General features: G+C 44.9%; 1 protein-coding gene across 6 annotated transcripts in view; it reads left to right on the top strand.

Moving 5' to 3' along the window:
* Positions 1–401: 401 nt before the first annotated feature.
* Positions 402–24173, top strand: part of LRRC7 (leucine rich repeat containing 7) — a 178395-nt gene continuing 154623 nt past the window's right edge. For 5 of the 6 annotated variants that reach the window (XM_054072699.1, XM_054072702.1, XM_054072700.1 and 2 more), the window contains exon 1: positions 564–719. In XM_054072699.1, coding sequence (XP_053928674.1) covers positions 695–719 — 25 coding nt within the window. In that variant the 5' untranslated portion in view covers positions 564–694. Of the gene's footprint in view, positions 720–24173 lie in introns of all 6 variants that reach the window. The other variant, XM_054072703.1, reaches the window with a different exon arrangement.

Below are 24173 nucleotides of genomic sequence, written 5' to 3'. Positions count from 1 at the left end.
GCAGGGCAGCCTCCACCCACGGGCAGGACGCCCCGCAAGGTCTTCCTGATCGCCCACGCTGGTTTAGCTCACGGCCTGCGACATCCCAGTGCGGTGGCGGCGGGGATGCTGAGCCACCTCCCAGCGAGGCGCGGAGCCTCGGGGCAGGTCACAGCCCCCGCAACTTCTCAAAAGTGACGGCAACGGCTCCCGCCGTAGGGACAGGACGGAGACTGAGGGCGGCGGGGGCCGGGGGCGGCCGGCGGGACCAGGACCGATGGCTTTGCGGCGTCCCCCCGCCCCCGCGGCGCGGGGATGCCTCGGCCTCGCCGGGGATACTCCGCCATCGACGCGCCCCGTCGGGGCGGCAACGGGTGGCACCGCCTGCGCGCTGCGCTCCGCACCGCACCGTATCGCCCCGCGCAGCTCCGCACGAAGGCGCGGCCGCGGCACGCCCCCCTCCGCCCCTGCGCCCCCGCCGCTCCGCCCCGCCCCTGCGCTGCCGCGAAGCGCAACGCGGGCGCGCAGCGGGACCGAGACCGGGACCGGACCCGCCCCGCTCCGCCGCCGCCGCCGCCTTTGTGTCTGGGCGCCGCCCCGCGCACGGGGGCGGATCCTGCGCGGCGGGGCCGGCGGGCGGCGAGCCGCGGGCGCGGGCAGCCCTCGGCGGCGCCCCCGCAGGCTCCCCGCACCGCGCACCGCGGCTCTGCCGCACATGGACGCGCGCTCCCGCCTGCACCGTGAGTAGCGCCGAGACGCGGAGGGGGCGCGGGGACGGGGGTGGGGGTCCCGCGGGGTGCCGTCCCTCCCCCGCGCAAGGGATGCCCACGCCCCCAGTGCGGGATGCTGCCGGTGTCCCCGGTGCGGGATGCTGCTGCCGCGGTGCCCTCGGTGCGGGATACTGCCCGCGACTCCGGGATGCTGCCGCGGTGTCCCCGGTGCGGGATGCTGCCCACGCCCCCTGCGCGGGCTGCTGCTGCCGCGGCGTCCCCGGGGCTGCGGTTCCGCGGAGCTGCAGCCGAGGACAAAGGACCGGGGGAGGGCAGCGGGGCTCCCCTCGGGGCGCAGCCCTCGGGCACGGCTCCCACCTGGTGGGACCCGCCTGAAAGGAGGCAGCGGGCTTGAGGGGCTCCTGGCAAGCCCTGCGCCCTTTCCCGTGTCTGTGCCTTCTCCCGGAGCGCCGGCGGCTCGGGAGAGGGGGCGAGGTGCCGCCGGGAGATCGCCACCTTTCCAGACCCCCCCACCGTGGCCGCCGTCCCGTGTGGCTTCGTGCTGTACCGCCCCCCCCCCCCCCACTATCACAGCCCACGTTTAGGTCCCGGCCGCTGTGGAGGAGGCTAGCGTGTGCCCAAGTTCTTTGCCGGGGGATCGGGGCGCCGCAGGGCGATAAGGATGAGCTCATAGTTATTCCCGGGGGATGCAGGAGAACCTCCCGGGCAGGGGCTGGGCTGCAGGCATAGAATCTTGGGGTCTGCATGTCCCCCAGACCCATCTATGTCTCCCTGCCCAGGGGAGAGCGTGTGCTGGGGAATGCGGGGAAGCGGCCAGGTGAGCTCGTGATGCCCCTGAGCTGGACCAGGGGATGGCCATGGCTGTGAAAGCACTGCTGAAAGTTCCTTGGGTTTTGGGAAATAAAAATGATCTGTATCCTGGATATTCTTGGGATGCCTATCCCTCTGATTAAATCCCTTCATTTTGCTTTGGCACATCTGTGATTTTCAACTAAAAGCTCCGGCCATGTGCAGTTCCTGGTTTTATCCTCAGGTGTTCTGAGGAATTAGAATCCTTAGGAGCAGCTGAAATGTAAAGCATTTTCCTCATCAGGCAAGAGCAGTGACTTAATCCAGTGGGTTTTGCCATTACGCATCTGCTCACTCCAAGACTCGGCAGAGGATGCGTGCTTGCCATGGCAACCTCCACCCTGCAGATTGCAGCCACTTTTTTGGAAGTAGCAAGCCTTGTTAAAGGAATAGGAACAGATGATTGCAGAATCCACATAATTCTAAATAAATTCTGCATTTTGGAAAACATGACCTCTTTCTCAAGAATATTGACGTTGCTTCCATTCATAGGTACGGGGGAGGACAGGGAATTGGCTTCCTGGGCAGGTCACACATTTCTCTTTTCATGCAACTGCAGTGAAAGAAGGTTTCTTCATTGCCAAACAGTATTAATTACTGTATTTTATTTCAAAACTGCATTAATTTAATGATCATATAATCCAATACCTTGATTTTGTGTTAGCTCGGTGTCCACGTGAACTTGAACCCTTCCCAGAATTTGATGTGTAGAACTTTTTCAGTGATAAACCAGTGGGTTTTTTAATGGCCTTGGGCAGGAGGAGCTTTTCTGTGTGCTTCTGTCATACAAATAATAAGGAATACTGGAAAAGTGGGTTTACATTAAACCATTTTTTTTGCCATTGCTCGAGTAACAGCAATCCTCCCCAGCTGCCCTCTGTGCCCTGGGTGCTTAACAGGTAGCGAGCAGGGGCTGCGAAGCAAACGCTGCTCCCTGCGTAGAGCCTGGCTGAGGCAGCTGCTGGGACACGGCACGACCAGTGTTTGCTGCCATCTGGGAGTCTGTTGAAAGGAGGAATGGGGCATGGTCATGAGCTGATGCTTCACTTCTTGGTCCCACAGGAATTTATAAATGCTTCTTAATCATTCATTAAAAATCTGTTATAGACGTAGTTGCTTACAAAACAAAACGGAAGGTTATCCATTATTTTTGGAATATTTCAAGACAGCAGTGTGTGCGTGCTGTTAAAGCCACAAAACTTCAGCTTAATGAGGAATTAATAGCCTCAGAGGTATTTACATCTGTACAAAGCCTGGGCTGTGAGCCTTGGTCTCTGTAGGCACTAGTGATACAGAATACAGCAAAGCATCAGACTTCATCATAGACCCAGAAAACTGGGATTAACCCATATCTGAACACATCTGACAGCTGCTCCTGAGGGAGAGCAGGCTGCAGCAATGAGGTGGCAGTCCCTGTGCCCCTCCCGGGCTTTGCATGGTCCCCTGTACCTGGCGATCTGGTGCCACTGGATCCTGTGGCAAATGCTGGGAGCTTCTGCCTGTTTGGTGGCTGAGATCACGGACAGGAGTGGGGATGTGCAGCAAATGTTTCCCAGTGCTGCAGAAATGGTGAATTTTAGCCTACTGGACATGGAAGGAGCACAGCCTGTACCCTGACCTGCTGGACGATGGTGTGTGAGCAGTGGCCCCATCCCTGGAGAGCTGTGGTCCAGGGCAGCCATCCCTGGGTGACCTGGCTTGGGCACAGCTCAGGCTGGTGACCTGAGAGTCAGAGCTTCTGCAAGCAGATGTAGGAGGAAATGCTTCCCCTTAAATGATGGAGTGTGACTCCATCAGACCAACCATGGGCACTTTGAAAATCTGCTGGTCCGCTAGGTCAGTGTTGGGAAACCTCCCGGGACTTCCCTGAGCAGTGTAGAAAAGTATCCCAGAAACAGTAAGTGCTACTTTGTAACATATATTAATGATCTCCTTAGACCTAAGCACAGACCAAGCGCCTAAGTTTTCTGCTAAGCCCTATTTAAAGATTCCGAAGAGCCACCATGTGTCTTTGGTTTTCATCTCAGCTCTCTCTAATTTTAGCGTGGTTTCTGTGGGCTTTCATTTGCCTGCATGGCAGATTGCATCAAATCCTAGGACAGGTCTTTCAGATCTCTTAGCTTTTTGTCACATTTTTTTTTTTTTTTTTTTTTTTTTTATGGGAATTTGTTGATGGCAGAGAAATCCGAGGTGTTTGACTGCACCTCCACTGGGCAGGTACACACCTTTTGGCATGACCTGTCTGGAAGTAATGGGAAAGTGGAAGGTGGAGAGATGTCATGGTCAGGAAGAAGAACACGTGGAAGATGCTGTGAACTAGGCTGGGTGCAACTTTGTGCAAGAGGTCTGCCAGCCCTACGGAGAGGCTGCCACTGGCAGTTTTGTAGCTAAGTGCAAAATTAGGGAAGTAAAGGAGCAGAAAATCTGTACAGCTCGAGAGGTGCTCTGGTGAGATGGAGCAAGTAAAATATTAATAGATCAAGATACAGTGAATAGAGAAGGGAGGGAAGTCATAAGCTCAGGAAGGCTGCTCTTTTTTTATTACGAGGAGGAGAACATTCTTTAGTTCACTGGTATCCAGAGTGAAGGAATACGGAGCTACAGGAGTTTGAACTTATTGGAGTATACTGGGTTTTATTTGCTCCCCCTCCCCCTAATATTTTGCTGGTGGAAATAAATGAAAACGAGATCTAGTGCAAAGCAAATCCGAGGATTTAGCCTTTTATAAGCATAGGAAACAGTGGGCAGAAAAAATTGGATGTGTCTCAGTTGGGTGGCAAACAGCAATACCGTTTATTCAGATGCACTAATCAAGATGTGTGAAACAGTCAGTGAGACTCCTGTGGGGCTGTGCGTGCTGTGCAAGTTCCCATGGATGCAAACAAACACTCGGCTTTATGTCATGTAAATTGTTAGTCATTACTGTTTTTTCAATGATGTGCTTAAGATGCAAAGACGCACTTGTGAAATCTTTGATGCTTACTTTATTACTGAAGTTTGATGCTTGGAAGATGAGGCACGGACTATAAATAGAGCAGTCAATAGAGCAATCTTCCAGGTATAAAATATATACTCAAAGAGCATTTTGATAAACAGAAATCTGTGTGAGCTCAGAAGTCCATGTTGTATGATGTCATGAGCAATGTAGCAGAGCAGAGCATGCCTGCCTGCTCACGGACAGTCAGAGTCCGCAGCACTAACCTCAAGCCACATAGCTGATGCTCCATTCCCTGGAGAGGGCCGCCCTGAAGTGGAGAATGGAGTGGAATTTAAAGCTTTGGTTGACTTGGGTTGTTTTTCAGCTGCTGATTTTAAAATACTGCTTTGTTGTTGTCTGGTTTTGTACTTTTAAAGTTTTTACTGCAATTGACTTGAGGAAGACTGTGGAAGAAAGATGATGGCATGCCAGGATAAAGATTACATGCCAGAAATGGCTCTGAGAGGAACCCCCTGTCCTGACACCTTACTTGTGTCATATCAGAAGGTACATGGGAGACCATCATCAGTGCTGTCTGTCCCCTCCTCAGCATGCATTATTTCACCTGTAGTAGGTGTTAGGTCTTGGTTGTCATTGGAGGTGAGCAAGCCCTCATGAGAGCTTAGCCATTAGGCCAAGAAGGTGCTGTAAGGAGATGAGTGGAGCTCTTGGTGTCTTTTGGTGGCCAAAGCGTGGAGCCGTGGCTGGCAGGTTCTGGTGGCAGAGCAAGGGGTGACTGCAATGGCTGCTCTGGCAGGGTCAGGAGCCCCAGCTCTAGTTCTTCTGGGGTCCCTCCCACTGTCTGCTTCTTTCTTGCATCACTTTATTCTCAGATACAGTAAAAAAAAACACATTCAAATGCCATATGCTCTGTTTTCAATGCCACACGCCCATCTTCTCTTCATTGGTGTTCTCAGGGTTTGACCATTAAAGAGCCTGTTTGGCAGAAGCTGCTCTTCATCCCTGGTAGGTGCTTTGCAGGACATTTGTAGTCTTCATTACTGTTGACCACAGGGCAGTTTGAGGAGGAGCTGGAGCACTGCCACGACAAGAGGGAACCATGGGGATGTTTATGGAGCGATGCCTGGAGGCTGGAGCAGCTGCGGGGAAATGGATGAGGCTGGGGAGGGGAACGTGTCACCCCAGCAGGAAGGGGCCTCTTGGTGCCTGGTGGGCAGCTTCACTTCGTAATGAGCATGAAATCTGCAAGAGATGTTGTTTGAGTGGTGTTGAAATCTCTTTGTACCTCGTGTTTAATTTTGCCTCACGTATTTGATACACTGATGAAACTGTATGGTGCGTGCATTAGGCGTTCCCACCTCTAGGCATACTGAAGCTTTAGCTGTTGTTACAATAAAAAAATCTTACATTTTAAAGCCTGAGTACTAAATTGGTAGCTTTCAGCAGTTCTCTAATTATGTGAGACATTTTTTGTGCTTAACAAATGGTTCTTATTCTTGCCAGCACTTCAGCCCGGTGTTCTAGGACTGTGGGTGTCAGGGAACAGAACATATTTCTGTGTCTGTGAATATGATCCCACACGTTGTCTTAAGTGGGGAAAATGTTCACAGCCCTTATATGGCAAAGGATTTTTTTCCTAAATCCATCAGTGCTTTCTCCTGTAGGAATAACGTCGTTTTATCTTCCCGGCACTTTGTAGGCTGGATATTGATTATGAACTAGAAATATGAAATGGTCTTTCTTTTTTTCCTGGCAAAAGTGTCCTGCAGTGTAACCTGCTCTGTCTTGTAAACCATGAAGAATTTTTTTCTAGAAATGGCTGATGGTTTTCACAGCTAATCAAAGTATAGATGTCAAACTAATAGAGAAGTGCCTGAGAGTGGCAAAGGTGCATTTATTTCTGCCTGGTGTTGTGAATCTTTTAGAATCATAGAATCTTAGAATTATAGAATGGTTTGGGTTGGAAGGGACCTTAAAGACCATCAATAGAGACCTTCCAGTACCTGAAGGGGGCCTATGGGAAAGCTGGAGAGGGGCTATTCGTAAAGACTTGTGGGGATAGGACCACGGCCAATGGGTATAAACTGGAGGGAGGCAGATTTAGGCTAGACATTAGGATGAATTCGTTCACCATGAGAGTGGTGAGGCACTGGCACAGGTTGCCCAGGGAAGCTGTGGCTGCCCCATCCGTAGAGGTGTTCAAGGCCAGCTTGGATGGGCCTTGGGCAGCCTGATCCAGTGGGAGGTGTCCCTGCCCATGGCAGGGGGGCTGGAACTGGGTGATCTTTAAGGTCTCTTCCAACCCAAACTATACTATGATACTATGCTCTAGTTCTGCCATGGGACACCTTTCACTGGATTGGGTTCCTCGAAGCCTATCCAACCTGGCCTTGAATGCTTCCAGGGATGAGGCATCCATGACTTTTCTTTGTCTTCACTGTGAGTTTACATACTCCTCCTCGTGTTCAGCCATTTCAATAGACGAGTTGCAGTCTCCTACAGCCAAATGCTGCAAAAGAAGCTAAGCTTTCTGTGTGACATGGCACAGTGACATATTGCATGGCAATGTGCCATGCTTTTCAGTCATGTGCCAGGAGAGATCTTGCCATGTTATGCAGTGAGATTTGTGAAATACATGAGTTACCAGAGTACTTCATGATGTTCTGAATGAACGCTGGCAAGAGGCAGATTACAAATTCATGAACATGTGAAACAAAGGGTGAAGAGTTCTTTAGGGTGATGGTAGAGCAGAATTGCCCTCAAATGGATTTTGTTGAAGAATATTCATTTTTGCATTAGATATTCCTGCTTAGGGGCATAACATCCCATAATCTGTTTGACTTGTAACAGGAGCACTTTGTGATGCTCATGGTCATATGCAGGAGGAGGAGTTGTGAGGCTTTGTATGTGATAGCTGTTGGGAAAGCTGTAAGTTGAGCCTGGAGGGGAGGATATATGCAGCTAGAGCCTTGTGGGTGTTCAGTGGAGTGGCACAATGCCACCTGTGTTTGGAGGCTCCTTGCCATGAAGATGTTTGATGCAAAGCCTGTGTGGTCACTCACTCTGGAGGGCAATCACCCCATGTAAAGAGCACCCAGCTAGTGTGCACGGGAGGGAGGGAAAATTAATGTCATGGGCATGTCAGGTGGGTGTTGGTCTCTTCTGCCGAGTAACAAGCGATAGGACAAAAGGAAATGGCCTCCAGTTGCAACAGAGGAGGTTTAGATTGGGTATTAGAAAAAAAAAATGCTTTACTGAAAGAATGGAGAAGCATTGGAACAGGCTGCCCTGGGAAGTGGTGCAGTCTCCTTCCCTGGAGGTTTGCCAAAAGCATGTAGACATGGCACTTCGGGAAATGGTTTAGTAGGCATGGTAGTGTTGGGATGATGGTTGGACTTGATGGTCTGAAAGGTCTTTTCCAACCTCAATGATTCTGTGTGTTCTAGGGTCTATCCGATCCCTCCTCCTGCTCCATGGTAAGGATGTGTATATGTCTGATGCACAGCCTCAGACTGCACCTGCCTCTGGTGGCCAAGGCAGCCGCGCTGTGCCCCTGCTTGGCCTTGCCCGGGTCTGAGCGTAGCCGTGAGGACACTGTTGATTCATAGATGCTTTCTTTGTCTCATGAAATAAGAAAATGTTGTAATCCTGTATATGAGCAGGAAGATGAATCATTATAGTACAGAAATGTAGTTATGATCGATATTAATAACATTCCAAGGTTTAATAATCTTCTTCATACTTCTACAACTGAGCAAAACTTATTTATTTAAACAGGTCGATGTTTTTAATTTTTCAGGTAGGGTTTAAGTATCAAAACAAACTGGATCAGAAATCCCGTGAAAGCCTGTATGATTTTTAGTATCTTGGAGTGACTGTTAAGCAGAACTATCTTTTGCTTTCTGAGAGGAAGAAGCAATGGGAAACAAACTTTGTTTTTTGACCTCCATTTTTTACCAAACACTCCATAAGAGGATAACAGTTTATGTAAGAAATGCTAGAATATAGATACGTTGTATTTGTAGCCACATATTGACCTGTCCTGTATAGCAATATGATTTGTAAACGTATCCTAGAACAGAGGAATTGACTCCGAACTGTCTCCAGGACAAAGGCAATCTTCATGGAGCCTTACAGACTTGGATCCCGGTAGGGGCTTCTGCTTCATGTGCCACTCTGGGAACAGTGGTCATCATGAAATCTGAGATCAAACTTCACTTAATATGCATGTATTTGTAGGAATTCTCCTTAGTGCCGTAAAATAGGGTTTTCTTTATTTGTTTTTCCAAATTTGCAGATGCTGCAGTATTTTTCCAAGCACTGAGGGTTTCTTACTGGTAAAGCCACATTTCAGGATTCCTGCAGAAGTATAAAAGCTATGAAAGAGGCCACACAAAATGAACACTGATGTGCTTGCCTCTGCTAGCCCATCAGCTTTCCAATCTGTGCACAGAAGCTCCTTTAAAGTATTTCTGTGCATTTTGCAAGGCTCACTGGTGTCTGCACTCCATTCTGCCAGGGAAAGGCACTCTTTTTAATGGGATGTCATTAACACTCTGCTGCCGAATGGTTATTTCCATTTATAATAGCAACAATATGTTAACTTCGACAAGTTAAGAATTAAGATCCTGAAACTGCCAGTTAGAGCTTAAGAGCTGCTGGCGCTTTTTAATCATCACTGCTATTTTTATGTGGATAGATTTAGCTTAAATAGGTGTGATGCAAAGTGTCACACCCTATTTAGCCACTGTCCAAAATCTTTGTTTTGGAACGGCGTTCTTTGTATAAAATTCGTCAAGAAAGTCAACCTTTATCCATGGTGAACAGTAGGGGGAAGAACCAAAGAAAGAAAAACTAGTTGATAATTTGTGCCCCTCCTGCCCTTTTTCTTCAGTTTAACTGACTTTGCATGAAACACAACAAAGAAAACAGTTTCTGATACGTTTAAGTGATGGCCCCGCTTGTGAGGTGTATGTTTTGTGCTGTAGCTTAAAGCGCTGCTTAATTTGTGGGAAATTCAAAGTGCATGGAGCTAAATGGGATTACATTGGTTGTGGCTGGGTTTGGCTCTGGTCCACAGCTGTCTTCCGAAGCATTGAGATCTACACCCCTTATTCAGAATATGGCACTTTAACATACTCCTAAGGTTTCTTTAGTGTCATATACAGCAGTGTTTTGGGTAGTTGATGTTTTTTCCACCTTTCAATATTGTGCATTGTGTCATGCAGAAAGACTTTTCTGTGGTCATCTTCATTCTCCACTCTGATGCCCCATCAGCCCCTCTACCAGCTCAGGCACTGCCTTACCCCAGGGAGCAAAATTAGAACACGAGCAAACGGGCAGGAGATGGGTGTTTCTCAGGACTTGTATCTCCTAGTTTGCAGCTCCTGCCATTGGAATATGATCTGTAAATATAGTTAAAGCAGAAAAAAAACCTTATCAGTGTTGGCTGTCAGATTAGCCTGAGATTAGATATGTCTTAATTACTTCTGATAGATTTGATTCTAACTAGTCACACTAAACTCATTCTAATAAGTTATAGGGTCGCTTAGGGAGAAACTGAGAGGCAGGATTAACATACTGTGCTATCAGAAATTATTCTCTGATGCCAGGTTTATTTGGAGCTCTCATTTTTTGCACTGGAGATGATGATGAGCTGCTCCCAATCCATCTTCTCATGCCACCCAGGATTTGGTACATATCTATGATGTTTCCCCCAGCTTATTTCTGTTTTAAACTGACCTACTTAGTGACTCTTCACAGACAAGTCTCTACCTTTACCTGTCCTTTTCATCCTATTTTGGGCATTTTCTGTATCTAGTATGTCCTTTTTTTTTTTTTTTCCAATGAGGGGAACATTTTTTTTATAGCTTTAGAGTAGCTCTGGGAGACCTTAAAGCAAAAGAAATTGTGTCCTTTTGGAACGATATTGCGTTTTTCTAGTCCATTAGTCTGAATGCACTGACTTTGGCTGCATGGGGTGAACAGCATGAAAAACGTAACTGGCATTAACAGAAATGTAAGATTAACAGAATGCAATGAGTTTGCTCTTCTTAATAAATGCTTACCTAAAATACAATATCTTTTAAGAGGAACGTTCATAGCTGATAAGAAAGAAGAAAGAGTGATCATTATATTTCTAATGAACTGCTAAGTCTGAATATTAGATCATCTACCGAAGCTACTTCTTAGCTTCTATCCATTCTTTTCCTCCATCTACTTTACAATGGAGAACTTGTCTGATTCTTTCTTTAGCGTTAAGAAAAAGCACTTTAGCATTAAGTACAAAAACCTATGATCAGACCTTGTCTCTAATGCATAATTTGTGTATGTGCATGTATGAATGTATATGTGCTTATATATAAAAATACAGATTTGTATTAAAACATGCATAAAAATTTGGATTCACATTGCTCATAGAAATTGCCCCATTCTCACAGTAGTAGAGGACCTGGAAACTATCAGCAAGCAAAATGCAAAGCATTAAGGAGTTTTATGACTTTGCAAAACCTTCAGCATGTGGTGGTGCCAGGTTAATGTTTACCTCCTGTGGCTTCTTGGTTCCCTCTGATGGATGTGTAGTGGAATAATTCATGCTGGAGCAGGTGAAACTGGAAATGAGGTTGAGCAGAGCATGTTTCAAGTGATGTGTGTGTTTAGGAAGTGTCATGATACTCATGTATTTGAGAGGAGGCAGTAAGTGAAGGCAGGGACTCTATGAAGCAGTACGAAGGCAAACAGCACAATAAAGAACTCTTTGAGCTAGTTTTTTTTCTCTTCAGGGTCTGAAGAGAATTAGTATTCCTTGTTAATGCAGAAAAGAAGGGCAAACCGCTTGCCTGAGGGCCTTCTTGACGCTAGGTTCAGCCAACAGTGCCCTCAGACTCCCTGTGAAGGGGCAGGTTGCACCTAAATCCCCATTGAGTCATATTGTCATAGCCGCTTGGTTGCCACTTCAGGATTTTTTTAATAAGCAGCTTGATGTTTCCCGTAAGCCCTCAGCACGCAGGAGCTGTGCAGGGACCTGTACTGCTCCTGCTGCTCCTGGAGCCCAGCAGCTGGGTGATGGCCCTAGGCAGCTCTTGCTCAGGATCCCGTTCCACATGCCACTGCAGCAGAAACTCGTGGCAGCCCCCAGCTCAGGCAAGCAGTGCTTTGAACCACAGCGTGCTTTGTACTCAGTGCTTTTCCTTCTCAGCTGTGCCATGCTGGTGTCTCCACCTTGGAATGGTGACCAGCACTGATGACTGTCCCTCGGGTTGCCTTTGCATGTGGAGCACATGCTGGACATTCAGAGCAGTGTCTGCAGACCTGCAGTGGACCAGAGCAGCTCCAGGGCTGGTCTCGCAGCTGGGATCTCTGCATCTGGCTGGGACGCTGTGCTGTGTGGAAGTCCTGACCTCGTGCCTTAGCGGGGAGCTTCATGAAGACCAAAGGGCAAATCTCTTCCTTATGGAAGAGCTGCATGGATGGATACCGGCTCTTTGGAAAGCTGCTTACGGGTGATTTTTTATTTTCTTTTTCTAGTGTACCTAGAATCAAAATATGAAACATCAACATAAAAAAATAGATCTTTTCAGGCACAGAAGGATTTCTCCACACCTGCCATTTGCTTCTTTGATCTCCTGAAAAAGCTTGTGCATTCGCAAAACTTTAGGTCCTGAACTGATTTTTTTCCAGTTTATCATTGCTTCCCTGAAAAATATTTTCTCCTCAAGACTATTAAGACTAGAGGGGGAAATCCTCAATTCTTTGCATAGGATAGTAGCTTCTGATGGCTTTCTGTTTTGAAGCGTTCTTGCCCTTTCAGAATGAGAGTGCACTGTGGTTTGGTGTGGCCATTCTTTCACTGGGGATGTTTTTCCCAGCCTCCTGAGAATCCAGGTGGATTTACCCAAGACATCAGCCTTTGGAAGAACACAGCCCATCCTGTGGTGGGGAATGCCCTCAGCTTTCAGGAGCCACCTCACTATGAGTGGCTGGAATGCTCAGCATGGAGCTGCTTGCTGTCACAGGGGTGAGAACAAATGTTTCTGGGCAAGAGAGCAGAGACTGGCTGGGTGTCTCCAAGAGGAAGAGCTGCAGCAGCTCTCTCATACCCATAGAAACATGGAGAGTCCTACTTGTTTCTGAGGCTTAAAATAGTGTGCAGTAAATAAAACTGTTCTTAGAGGATGAAGAAAGGATGAAGAACGAAGATATGAATAGCTGTCCATGAAGTATTGTCCAGTGTGTGCACTGAAAGAGCTGTTCTGTGGAGAAATGAGTGTGAGACCGTGTGGTTAAAGGTGATGTCATGAAAACACACTGCAAAACTGCCTTAATGCCAAAGGAGCATTCCTTCTGTGCTGTTGTAAAGCTTGACATGCCATTCTGATCCTGCTCCATTGACCTTTCACGTACAGAGAAGTGGAATGTTAGTATTATTTTTTCATATATAGCATCAGTTGCTGTCTACTAAAAACACATTGCAGTTCTGTAATTCATTTAATACTTCATGTGGCCCTGACTTGTAAACTGCCCGTTGAGCATTAACAGGAAAACCAGGTTTACTATAAGATATCTTAATATTTTTTCTATGTTTGTTGATTTCATTTCAACCAACTCTGTTCCAAGAAAACACAGAGAAAAATTGAATTTTTTTTTTTTTTTTTACTGTGACATTGTAGACACCCTCTGCATTATTTACTGACCGTTGAGGAGTACTTATTTCAAGCTAAGAGCTACCATCATCCAGAACCTTGCAGTGAGGCACAGGCATTGTTCGTCACACTACAGGCTGTGAAGCAGGTGGCATGAGTGAAGTATTAAGCCCTTGCCACGCAGAAGGGACCAGATCCAGGCTCCTCTGCCATTCTCGGTTCAAGACTGTGGTGTGAAAAGCTTTTGGGGATGAGCTGTATACAAAAGAGAGGTGACCTGTCCATAGATTTTGGGAGGCAAGGCAAATGGTGTTTCACTGCCTGAGCCAGAGAGGAACAGAAAGGGTTCCTGGAAATTACTGGTGAGAAAAGCTATTAATATTAAGGCACTTTCTCTTGTTTTCAGCTGTGAACTGTAATTTACTATGATTATTTGTTTCCTAATAAAATGTATGTAGCTCATCTCAACATCAAAACACATTAAGCTTTTTGCTCAGATGTCTGTTATGCAGGCTAATTTAATTCATCTCTGGAGAGAAGTTTATGACCAGATGCATGAGATTTGACTCCGAGATACCATGCAGCTTGCTCTTTCTATCTGGGTATACCCAGAAGGTCAAATACTGCTCTTGTCGATCGTCATAACTTAATTGAAATCAAAAGAGCTCCATAGGTGTAAATGAAAGTACACTCATTAGATACCAGTGCAGTATGGGAGGGCACTGAATTTCAAGCAGAGGTGCTAGCGCACGAATGAATTGGCTGCTGGTTTATTGAGAAAGCCATCCGCTGATGTTTGTCTTACAAAAGCTTCCAACTGGAGCGGCTACTGTTTAGCTAATGGGATTAAAATAGGATTTTACATTTAAATAGAATTAAAATACAGGGTAGTGACTACTGACACCATTTAGCTTGGAGTATAGATGAATGCTTATTATTAATTAGTGAGTGAAAAAAGCTTATTAGCAAGCTACATCATGACATTGTTCTGGAGATGAGTGTTCTGTTATTAAAATTACTTCAAAAACTGAGTCCACGTAGAAGCAGCTAAATGTAATTTAAAGTTGTTCTTCCACATTTTGTCTCTCTTGTTTTCTGCTCCTCTTGCTTATCTTTCCAAATTGTGATGGGTCAAATTCCGCTCTTCATTCATTTGCTTCATTGTAAGTTGGTGCTAAGTTTGTGTGTGCACGTGAAAACAGAGGTTTGTCCAGTGCCTGCCTGGGCATCAGCCACGACGATGTTCAGCTCCCCACAGGAGGTTGTGGCTGCCACTTTGTCCAGCCTGCCTTGTACCAATTCTGACTTGCTAGCCAAACCAGAGCTTTTCTATGTTTTCTTTTGTCCCTTTAGAAGATTTTCTTGCTTGTTTTGTGTGGCTATGCCATCTTGCCCATTTAGAATTCAGAATCATGGAACTGTTTACGTTGGAAAAGACATTTAAGATCATCAAGTCCAACTGTAAACCCAACACTGCCAACCTCACCATTAAACCATATCCCTAAGTGCCACATCTTTTAAATACCTCCAGGGATAGTGATTCCACAGGCTCTTCAAGGGCTTGACAACCCTTTCAGTGAAGTAATTTTTCCTAATATCCAGTTTAAACCTGCCCTGGTGTAACTTAAGGCCATTTCCTCTTGTCTTATCCTTTGTTCCTTGGGAGAAGAGACCAACACCCACCTTAAGACAACCTCCTTTCAGGGAGCTGCAGAGAGCAATGAGGTCTCCCCTCAGCCTCCTCTTTGCCAGACTAAGCAGCCCCAGCTCTCTCAGCTGCTCCCTATAACTGTTGTGCTGCAAACCTTTCCCCAGCTCTCTTACTCTTCTCTGGATGAGCTCCAGCCCCTGAGTATGGTAACACAGGATTCGAGGTGCAGCCTCACCAGCGCTGAGTACAGGCGCATGATCACTTCCATACTCCTGCTGGCCACACTGTTCCTGGTACTGACACAACCAGGGTGCTGTTGGCCTTCTTGGCCATCTGGGCACACTGCTTGCTCATATTCATTCTTTTAGTCTCTATTTTATGTTTACTGTGTTACATTATGACTGCAGGGAGGAGAGAGACGGTTGGATGTGCTGGCCTTTGTGGCTGCACCAGTTTAAAACCCCACCTGAGAACTGCTGGAAAATTGATATTGCTGTGAGCACCACTGGGAGTGGAACTGCATGAGAGTCCAGCAGACCCCAGGCAAGAACATCGGTGTGCGATGAGGGAGTCAGGTCACAGACCACGGTCAGGACCACTCCTGGTTTTGCCTGTGATGTGCCTGCTCTGGCATGGTAGCATTCAAGGACTCGTTTGGGCTGGTTTAACACCCACCCTACAAAAATATCCTGCGTCAGTATATGTGTCGCGTTCTTCTCAGGGAAGAAAATAGATCTTAAGGGTGCTGTGCTGCATCCTCACAGCTTCTCCTACACACACTTAACGGCAGCCAAGCAAGGACAGAATGAGGCAGTAACCTCGGTGGTTACGTGGTAAAGTAATATATGAACACCAATCCTTAAAGAAAAGCATGCCAAGAAAGAAATCCAGGTCTTTTGCAATATCAGTTATGATTTTTTAATTTATGTCCTGGAGCAAAATTTTTAATTTTATGGTATTTTAATGTCTTATATATTTGTGATATATTTGTCAACAAGATGAGGAAAAGCCAGGTTTATTCATAGTAGTTCTAAGAGTCCTGTGACAGTGTATATTTAATGAAGTGTAGTGGATATAAAGCAACTTCAGCCATGGTTTACACTGCCCAACATTAATGGAATTATACTGGGTACTTGGTTAAGTTGCTGAAATGTCTAATACAGAGTCAGTATTGTAAGGGCTTATTGTTGAATATATCTTATTTTTATATTTTGTCCTGAATGTTGTTGGATTTGTTGTATCTAGGAACTGCTGCATCTTTCCTTTACCTTTCCTTTTCACTGGTGTAAATCCAGTTATTTCTTTGGAGTTACCACTGAATTGCAGCTGTGGAACTCACGATGAAGGGTGTGTATGGGTATCCATGGTAAGTACGAAGCAAAGTGCAGCAGCCCATGTACTGCACAGAATGAGGAGCCCACTCTGCTTTCCTAGCAGTAACATACAGCAGTGTTGCTCACTTGATGTGGTACAAAGTGGAACTGAATCTCCGCTTTCACAGATTTTAAGCTGTTGAGCGTTCAGGTCTTGCAGGCAGACCTAATAGTGAAAATTCCAGGACCAGCCTGAGGTCCGGCTCTGAGAAGCACCGAAAAAGGACCTGCAGGTCCAGATGTTCGGTAGCCTGTCCTTTACTAGCTTGAGCAAGCTTTGTGCCTCACATGTGGTTACGAGAGTGAAACACAAATCTGAGCTGGCGTTCAAACTATTATGCAAGCACAGGAATGACCCAGCAATACAGGACAGGCAGCAGTCCTGTGTGATTTAATCTGAGCTGGTGTCTGTAGCAGTGCCTGTAACATACCAGCAGTGGAATAAATTCAGTGCCCCAAACCTTTGTAAAGCTTTTAAGATCAAGGGTAATATAAGGCATTGGGATGTGTTATGTGAAGAAATCACAGGTGACTTTCTAATGAGAGAGTCTCTGTCAAGTTTTTATTAGCTATGTGCAGTAGGTTAATGCAAAATAAATAATGCCTCCCATTTTGTTATTGCTGGTTTTCTGAGCTTTTTGTTTTGTTTTTGCAAGGGCCTGTGGTGTCTCAATTTGAAATTTGAAGAATTTGAAGTTCTTGAAAGGTTGTTCAAGAACTTCCAAATAACTTAATTCTTTTTCTAAAACCATTGAGGAAGAGATAAGAAGTTATGAGTCCCTTCATGCTCTCAGAATCAAGAACACAACCTAGATCCTGATCCAAAGATTCCCTGAGATCATTAAAACTTGCATTAACTTGCATGAGAGATGAATCAGTCTGTGAAAATATGTGTATTTAGCACAGCTTGGTCAGAGGTTTTATTCTACACAGAGCTAAATACAGTTTTTTAATGAAGCCAATAGTTGTGCTTGAAAGAATGCATAGTGTAATGGAAATATAAAAATACTGGTAAGGGATCATTCTGAGGTGCCTTCCACTGTTTCAGAAACTGTTCTGCACAGTGTCATGCCCTGATAATATTTCATTTTTTTTGCTGCAAAGTTTTGTTTGGAAAAAACAGAACAGCTCAGTGGGATAAAATCAAGTGCCTGTTACAGGTTTGCAAACTGAGTGTGGTGACAGAAAGGTTGTGTTTTCTTGACCAGAGATCAGCTATGTTATATTAATCTTCAGAAAAAAGAGAGGCAAGGACACCAGAGGCAGGTGAGCAAAGTGGGAGCCAGCTCTGCGGCGGGAATGGAGCTCCTTGGCTAGCTTGGGTGAGAAGAACCTGCACTCATGGCACTTGTGAAGTGTTCAAGATGCAGCAAGTACTCATCCACCGTCTTTGTGTTGTTTGCGTAGATTAGTATGTTTGCTAATGCTTTCTGGTCTAGAACACAGTAGAAGTTTCGTCATTGAATTTTGTGTGTGTGTGCGGTCTTTAAATAGCAACGGGAATCATCTTACGCACCAAATACAGCATTGTGTTATTTGCAATCACTGACCAGAACTGATCAAAATAGAGTCACAAGCCAATTAAATGTAGATAGGAAACTGTCCCCAAGCATCATGCCATAGTGCATTGCTGCTCGAATGCCATGTGCTCAGTCTGTGGCCTTCTTATACCTCATCCCAAGTGCAGCTTCAAGGATGAGTTTCCTCAACTGCTGTCTGCCTGCAGGTTTCTCCTGGCAAAACTAGGTGCTCGTAGAAGAAAAAGGACTGGCTGAGACATTTAGTCCATTCTAATCAAGACTTTTTGGCTGTCATCTTAAACTATAAATGGATTTGTGGCAAGTTTAAACATTTCAGTCAGAAGCAGCGTTAATATGGTTGATCCATAATGGGGCTGATCCATAACATATCCATAAATATGATTGGGCTGCAGGACACCTTTTAGTCTCTGTTTTTTTGACCATTCTATCAATGTCAGCATGGCTTTTCCTGTTCTCATGGCAGAATATGGTTGGCAAAGGCATGTTGTGGAGGTTGGGCGTAAAGCTAGACGGAGGCACATCTCATCCGCATGGCTGATACTCTGGGATCTCACTAATAGTGCTGTAGGGCTGCATTTGATTTTACTGCAGCGTGTCTGTAGAAGGGCAGTATCATTGACTGGCACTGCTGTGTCAGGTAAAATTGTGAAAGAGTGCATTATAATTGTTTGTTTTCTTCCCTTGTAACCTGAAATACTCACTTTTAGTGAGTATATTCTATGGTGTGTCTGAATAGGAATTTGTTTTCTTTCAGTATTTTCAATTTGTTTATTTATATTGTGAGAGTGAAAAGCATTTTAACTGTCTCTAGCAGCAAGAGCATCTGAAATGTATTGGTAACAACCTTAGCTTTAATAAATGAGTTCCACTGGTCTTGCTTTAGCTACACTTAGTCTTACAGCCAGTGCCACAGTTCCTGTCTCCAAAAGTCCAGAGTCTGTGTAACAAGTGTGGGGGGGAGGGGTTGTGACTTCTGGAAGGAAAAATCTATAATTAATGGATAAATAAATTGAAAGCAATGAATAGTTCCCAGCCAAACAAAACTATCATTAGTTATTGTTGGCAGTGCATGCTCTCATTACAGTCTTAGCGTATCACCCACAGTGAGTTACAGAATTAGGCATAAGAATTTTGTGATACCCTGGAACAATGACTCTTCCTTAACTACCAAAAGGGGTATTTGCTAATCTGCCATTATGAAGAAATGTCTTAAAATACATACAAAAGCACTCATTTCAATAGAAATGCTTGGATTAGACACCATCTATAAAAATCGGGAATCAGCTGTGATCAGTCCTCAGCATGAGCAGTCTCTGGCTTTAAGACCGTGCCTGGAAAATGGAATCACAGAATTATTTAGGTTGGAAAAGACATCCAAGATCATTGAGTCCAACCTTTAGCCTAACACTGCCAGCTCTACCGCTAAACCTTGTCCCCAAGCAGCACATCCACGTGGCTTGTAAACACCTCCAGGAATGGAGACTATAGTATTTCCCTGGGCAGCCTGTTCCAATGCTTCACCACTCTTTCAGTGAAGTAATTTTTCCTAATATCCACTCTAAACCTCCCCTGGTACAACTTGAGGCCATTTCCTCTCATCCTATCACTTATTACTTGGCAGAAGAGAGCAACATCCGCCTCACTACAACCCCTCCTCTGGATCCTGTAGAGAGCAATGAGGTCTCTCCTCAGCCTCATTTTCTCCAGACTAAACAGCCCCTGTTCCCTCAGCTGCTCCCCATAACCTCTGTGGTCCAGACCCTTCCCCAGCTCTCTTCCCCTTCTTTGGATGCCCTTCAGCACATCAGTGTCTTTCAGTAGGCATCTACTCAATTGCGTGCACTAACATGCTGTGCCCTAGCAGTTGCCGCTCTTCCCTCTGGATGACAAATGTTGGTCCTCTGTGTCAGATGGCAGATATTTATGGTTTGATGGACATAAGCCTGTCTCCATAAGGTGGCTTGTCTCCTCCTTTTGATTTCCCTTTTAATACTAATTAAGAGCCAGATGGTTGACTGAGTATTGGAGCCAGTCCTCTTCTCAGGTGTGAAAACAGCTCAGGCCAAACCCAGGTTCACACTGCTCTAATTTGCAGCTTCATTTCACCTGGGAGAGTGCCTGATCAGCCCCAGGCGGGATCCTAGAGCCCCAGAGACTTGTGGGTAAGGGAAAACCATTAAATAAAGGTGGCATCTCTAGGCTGAGCAAACAAGTACTGTGATGTGAATATTTGGTGTTACCACTTGCCAATCTTGGGTGGATCATTTTAGTGGTTTCCAAAGACTTCCCTCACTGGGAACAGCAGGCAGAGCATAAAGGCCAGGCATCCTGCCACCCATTGAAGACCAGCGCTCAGTATGCTGGCTCCCAGTGCTAAGGGTCAGGTACAAATAGTTCCATTTTTACACTAGCGTTTTTTTTGTGGTTTCTTTCTTCCTGCTTCTTAAGTTCAGTTGATGCAGCGTTCTAGAAAGAAAATGGTGGGAGAGACCTTGGCAGAGAACAAATATTGGTAATTTTCCTGCACAGTGTATATTCCCTGTCTCCTGTGAAGCTGTGTATCTAACGAACAAATTGCTTCCTTTGAACTTAATGTAAAGTAGCAAGATTTTGTTTTCATTGCAGTTTATAACCTCCTCACAGAGGTTATCAACTTTGTGACTGCATGTTTTATGCAATATGATCGCTATTCTGCATTAGCCCAAATTTGTTTCTCTTGGGGTAATTATATGTTTTTATTAATAAATACTTTATTGCCTATCTGTATATATTATTTATTTATAGATAGCCTTCTCTGTATACTTTGCCTTATATGTAATAACCCTTGAAAAGCTTAAAGAGGAATGTTCATTTGAAACAAGTTTGCCTTTTTCCATTTGGAGATATATGGATTTTAAAATTAATATCATCAATGTTGTCATTACTAATGCCTGCAGAGGTCTTTGAAGAGTCCTCTAACATGCTTACCCTCAGCTAGCTACTGCATTTTTCTGTGAGAATAAACATCCATCTTTCATTAGAAACAAGGAGATCTTAAAAAAATAACATTAGTATAGCCATTAATGGCATCTGAGAAAATAAGGGACCTCACCTTGGTATCTCACTGTAAGTTACAGCAGCATCAAAATCTGGCAAGGTGAACATCCCAGCCTGATCCCACCTGTACGGGCTGTGAGGTTTCCATGCCTTGTGTGCAGAGTGACCTGGATAGACAGCTACTGGCTTGACTGGTTACTGCTTGCGATGCAGGATCCTGCTCCAGCAGGAGTTCTTGTCCTCTTCCGAGGAAAGAAAGAGAAGGTAAAGCTAGCATGTTCTTTCAGCTCTTGTGGAATGCAGCCGTGGAGGGATAGTTGCTGTTTTGCCTGTGCTGTTTGCGGTTATACCCATTTCCCTGACCTTTTATCTCTTCCCCCTCCAACGTGGAAGTGCTGTGAGCCATGCAAAACCTGGCAGTCATGGGAAACCCATTAATTTTAATAGATGACAGCTAAAGCTTTTCAGTATTTTTAAATGTTTTATTAATTTCTTGCTTAGCAGTTCAGACCAGCATTCCACTGTTCTTCATCCTGATACAAACTTATTTGTCGTTGGTCTCAGGCTGGCACTCCTGTCTGCCTTGTCTGATTTGGTGAAGCATAGGACCCACTTTTCAAAAGCGTGCTTCATGTTCTTGCATAAGTCAGAGCTTATTTCAAAAACCGGCAGTGCAATGACTAAATATTTTAGAAATCTGAGCCCCTGTGCTTCAGCAGTTGGGTTTTGGTTCTTTGGTTTTGGGGTTTTTTTCTGTTTGTTTGTGGTGTTTTTTTTAGCGTGCATATGCATTAGTGGTCACTTCCCTATAAAATTATTTGGGATTCTTTCCAGCAGCTGAACCCTTTCCAGTTTGGTCAGGATGACCTTTGCTTCTTGTAAGTTGAGTGTGTGTTTCCTTGTGCTTGATAGTTGAAGGAGAACTTTTTATTGGTCCTTGTAAGTAGATGATGCAGAAAGATTAAACCTAAGGCCAGTCACTTTACATATTCTGAGACCTTTCACCCTAAAGGAGTGTTGTGCCTTCTGCCTCACCTCAGCAGTCAAGAGAACAGAGGGAGGAATTATCCAAAATCAACAGTACAATGTTTAAGCACGCTTGAAACGTCAGCTCACGGACTACTGTAGTTTCCTAATTAAAGACACCTATAGTGTTCTTCATAATGGACTTCTTACAAATGTAAACATTTGTTAATATAAGCATTTAAACATTAGAAGTAATCCTCAACCATTGTAATTCTCCCTGAAAGGCTCTGTTGATTTTGGTAATTTACAACATTACTTCCAGTTTCACGGTTTTTAAAAATATACTTCCTAATTTTGGTAGAAGGAAACGTTCTGGTAGAAAAGTGGAAATCATCATAAAAAGCATGTTATTAAGTCTTATGTGTTAAATGTTTTTAGTTTGGCTTGTTAAATTTGTTAATCATAGAGTGTGAATTAATTAAACTTCCCATTCACATATGTAGGATTATTTTAGCTTATGAATCTCTAAGAAAAAGGTTGGAGATGTGTCAGCATTTCCTCTGGCCTTGTGAAAGGAAAATACAAGTAGTGAAAAAGAATTATACATGGGAAGACATCAACAAGCATGTCCTTCATCCTTCTGTACAAAAAGCACACTCAAAGGGAAGCTCTTCTTCAGGAAAAAGACTGTGATAATCAGCGTGGGGGTGATACTGAAGCTTTTTTGAATATTCTTATTCATTTTCCTCTCAATCTAAGCGGATGCCTCTAATCTTCCATATACTCACAATTAATAAAAAACATTATAGCCCTGCTCAGCACATCTGAGCATTTTTCATTGCTTTTAATTGACTCATCCAGCATCTAGTGTGACTTGATGGCCATGAACGGCTTTCCTGCCCTTTAGTTCCTGCCCTTTGAACATTTCTTTTTCTGCTGACGTTTCACATTTGAGGTTTTAATCTCTTGCAGCTTTATTAGGAAGAAATTAGCTTCCACAAGAACTGAGCTGTGGAAAATAGACAGTTGGATCTTATCCTAATTCAGAATGTTGCTGTTAGAGCTGGCACTTCAGACCCACTTCAGTGTGGGTCTCACTGATATACCTGCACAGCCTGGTTCACAAGAGCAGCCGTCGTCCTGCAGGAGATGGATCAGCAGCAGGGAGTGCAGAGAGAACAAGCTGACGGTTTCTTATTTAATTTCATAATCCATTTTTACTCCGAACAGTATCATACCCCAAACAAATATTGCTTCCTGCTGCCCAGAATCATAGTGCAACACAGTGATCCAGGTGGAAGCTGGGAATCCTGCCTTTGACTTTTCCTGATGTCTTTGGCCACATTAGCCCATTCCCTCACTGCTTGCTCTGTACTGAGCTGCTCTGCCAGGTCTGCAGCCCTTTCTCACTGCTCCCCACCCTGGAGCCCTGCACTCTGCCAGGTCCAGTTGGATACTGGTGATTTTTTGCGCACTGATAAGACAGTGTTTGGCCATGTTGTAACATACCTGGTTTGCTTGTTCCCTCTTCTCCAGTCGAGGACAGTCACTGGCTCTCTTAGTTGTTTCCAGCTCTGCTGTTTGTAATTCACTTGCACAGAAATGATTTCATGTCTTCTTAAGACATTGGATAAGAGGTAAAGCAATAGAAGGTCCCAAATAGAAACATCAATGAAAAAAAGCGCTCCTTCTGTGTTGGTTCCCTATTTACAACTAAGCTTCTTATCTAAATTTTTCTTTTGAGAGTTTCAAGTCTATTTAATGCAATATACTGATTTATAACATTCTGATTTCTCAGTCAAAAGTTATATAGTACTAAATCCAATGCCTGCTGAATTGTATTGCTTTACCACGGATACTGTTGTCCCCCATACCTGTAATCCCACCAGAAGACATTTGTTGGGCTAGTTTGACACTGCATTTTTTTATACACGCCTGTACTAGCATTAATTTTGTTAAGCTGCTGTAATTCTTTATAAATAATGTTGTGTATTGCTTATTCCATTACATTGTGCAGGATCAGTGTCAAACTGACAGGCCTGTAACTATTCAGATTATCCTGTTTTCTCTGTTAATCATTTGGTACAGAAGCTGCCTGGTCCATCCTAATTCTCCCCGCCAAGGGCATGCAGTATGGCACAAAAGAGGTTATTGCAATTATACCTGTGAACAATGTACTGACAGTCTTAGAACACAAGTGAATGGCTCCAGATACGTATGAAAATCTCTAAATACACTGCTTTTAGAAAAGAAGGCCCATTTTAAGGAAGAAATGTGCAGGGAAGACTGACCTGTGCCCTCCTGGTGGTTCTTGCTGAAATAAGCCCCCAGTGGCTCCTATGAATTCTTGCTAAAGCGATGTTGGAATGGCCTGCAGAGGCATCAGTATATTCACTGCTTCAATAAGTGAGCAGTTCATTTTACTTATAGATTTCTTCCTAAAATATTGGCAGTGAGCAGCAGGGCA

The sequence above is a fragment of the Cuculus canorus genome, chromosome 8, assembly GCF_017976375.1.
Source record: "Cuculus canorus isolate bCucCan1 chromosome 8, bCucCan1.pri, whole genome shotgun sequence".
NCBI classification, from domain to species: Eukaryota; Metazoa; Chordata; class Aves; order Cuculiformes; family Cuculidae; genus Cuculus; species Cuculus canorus.
The sequence above is the reverse complement of the archived record's forward strand: the minus strand, read 5'-3'. Positions and strand labels throughout refer to the sequence as shown.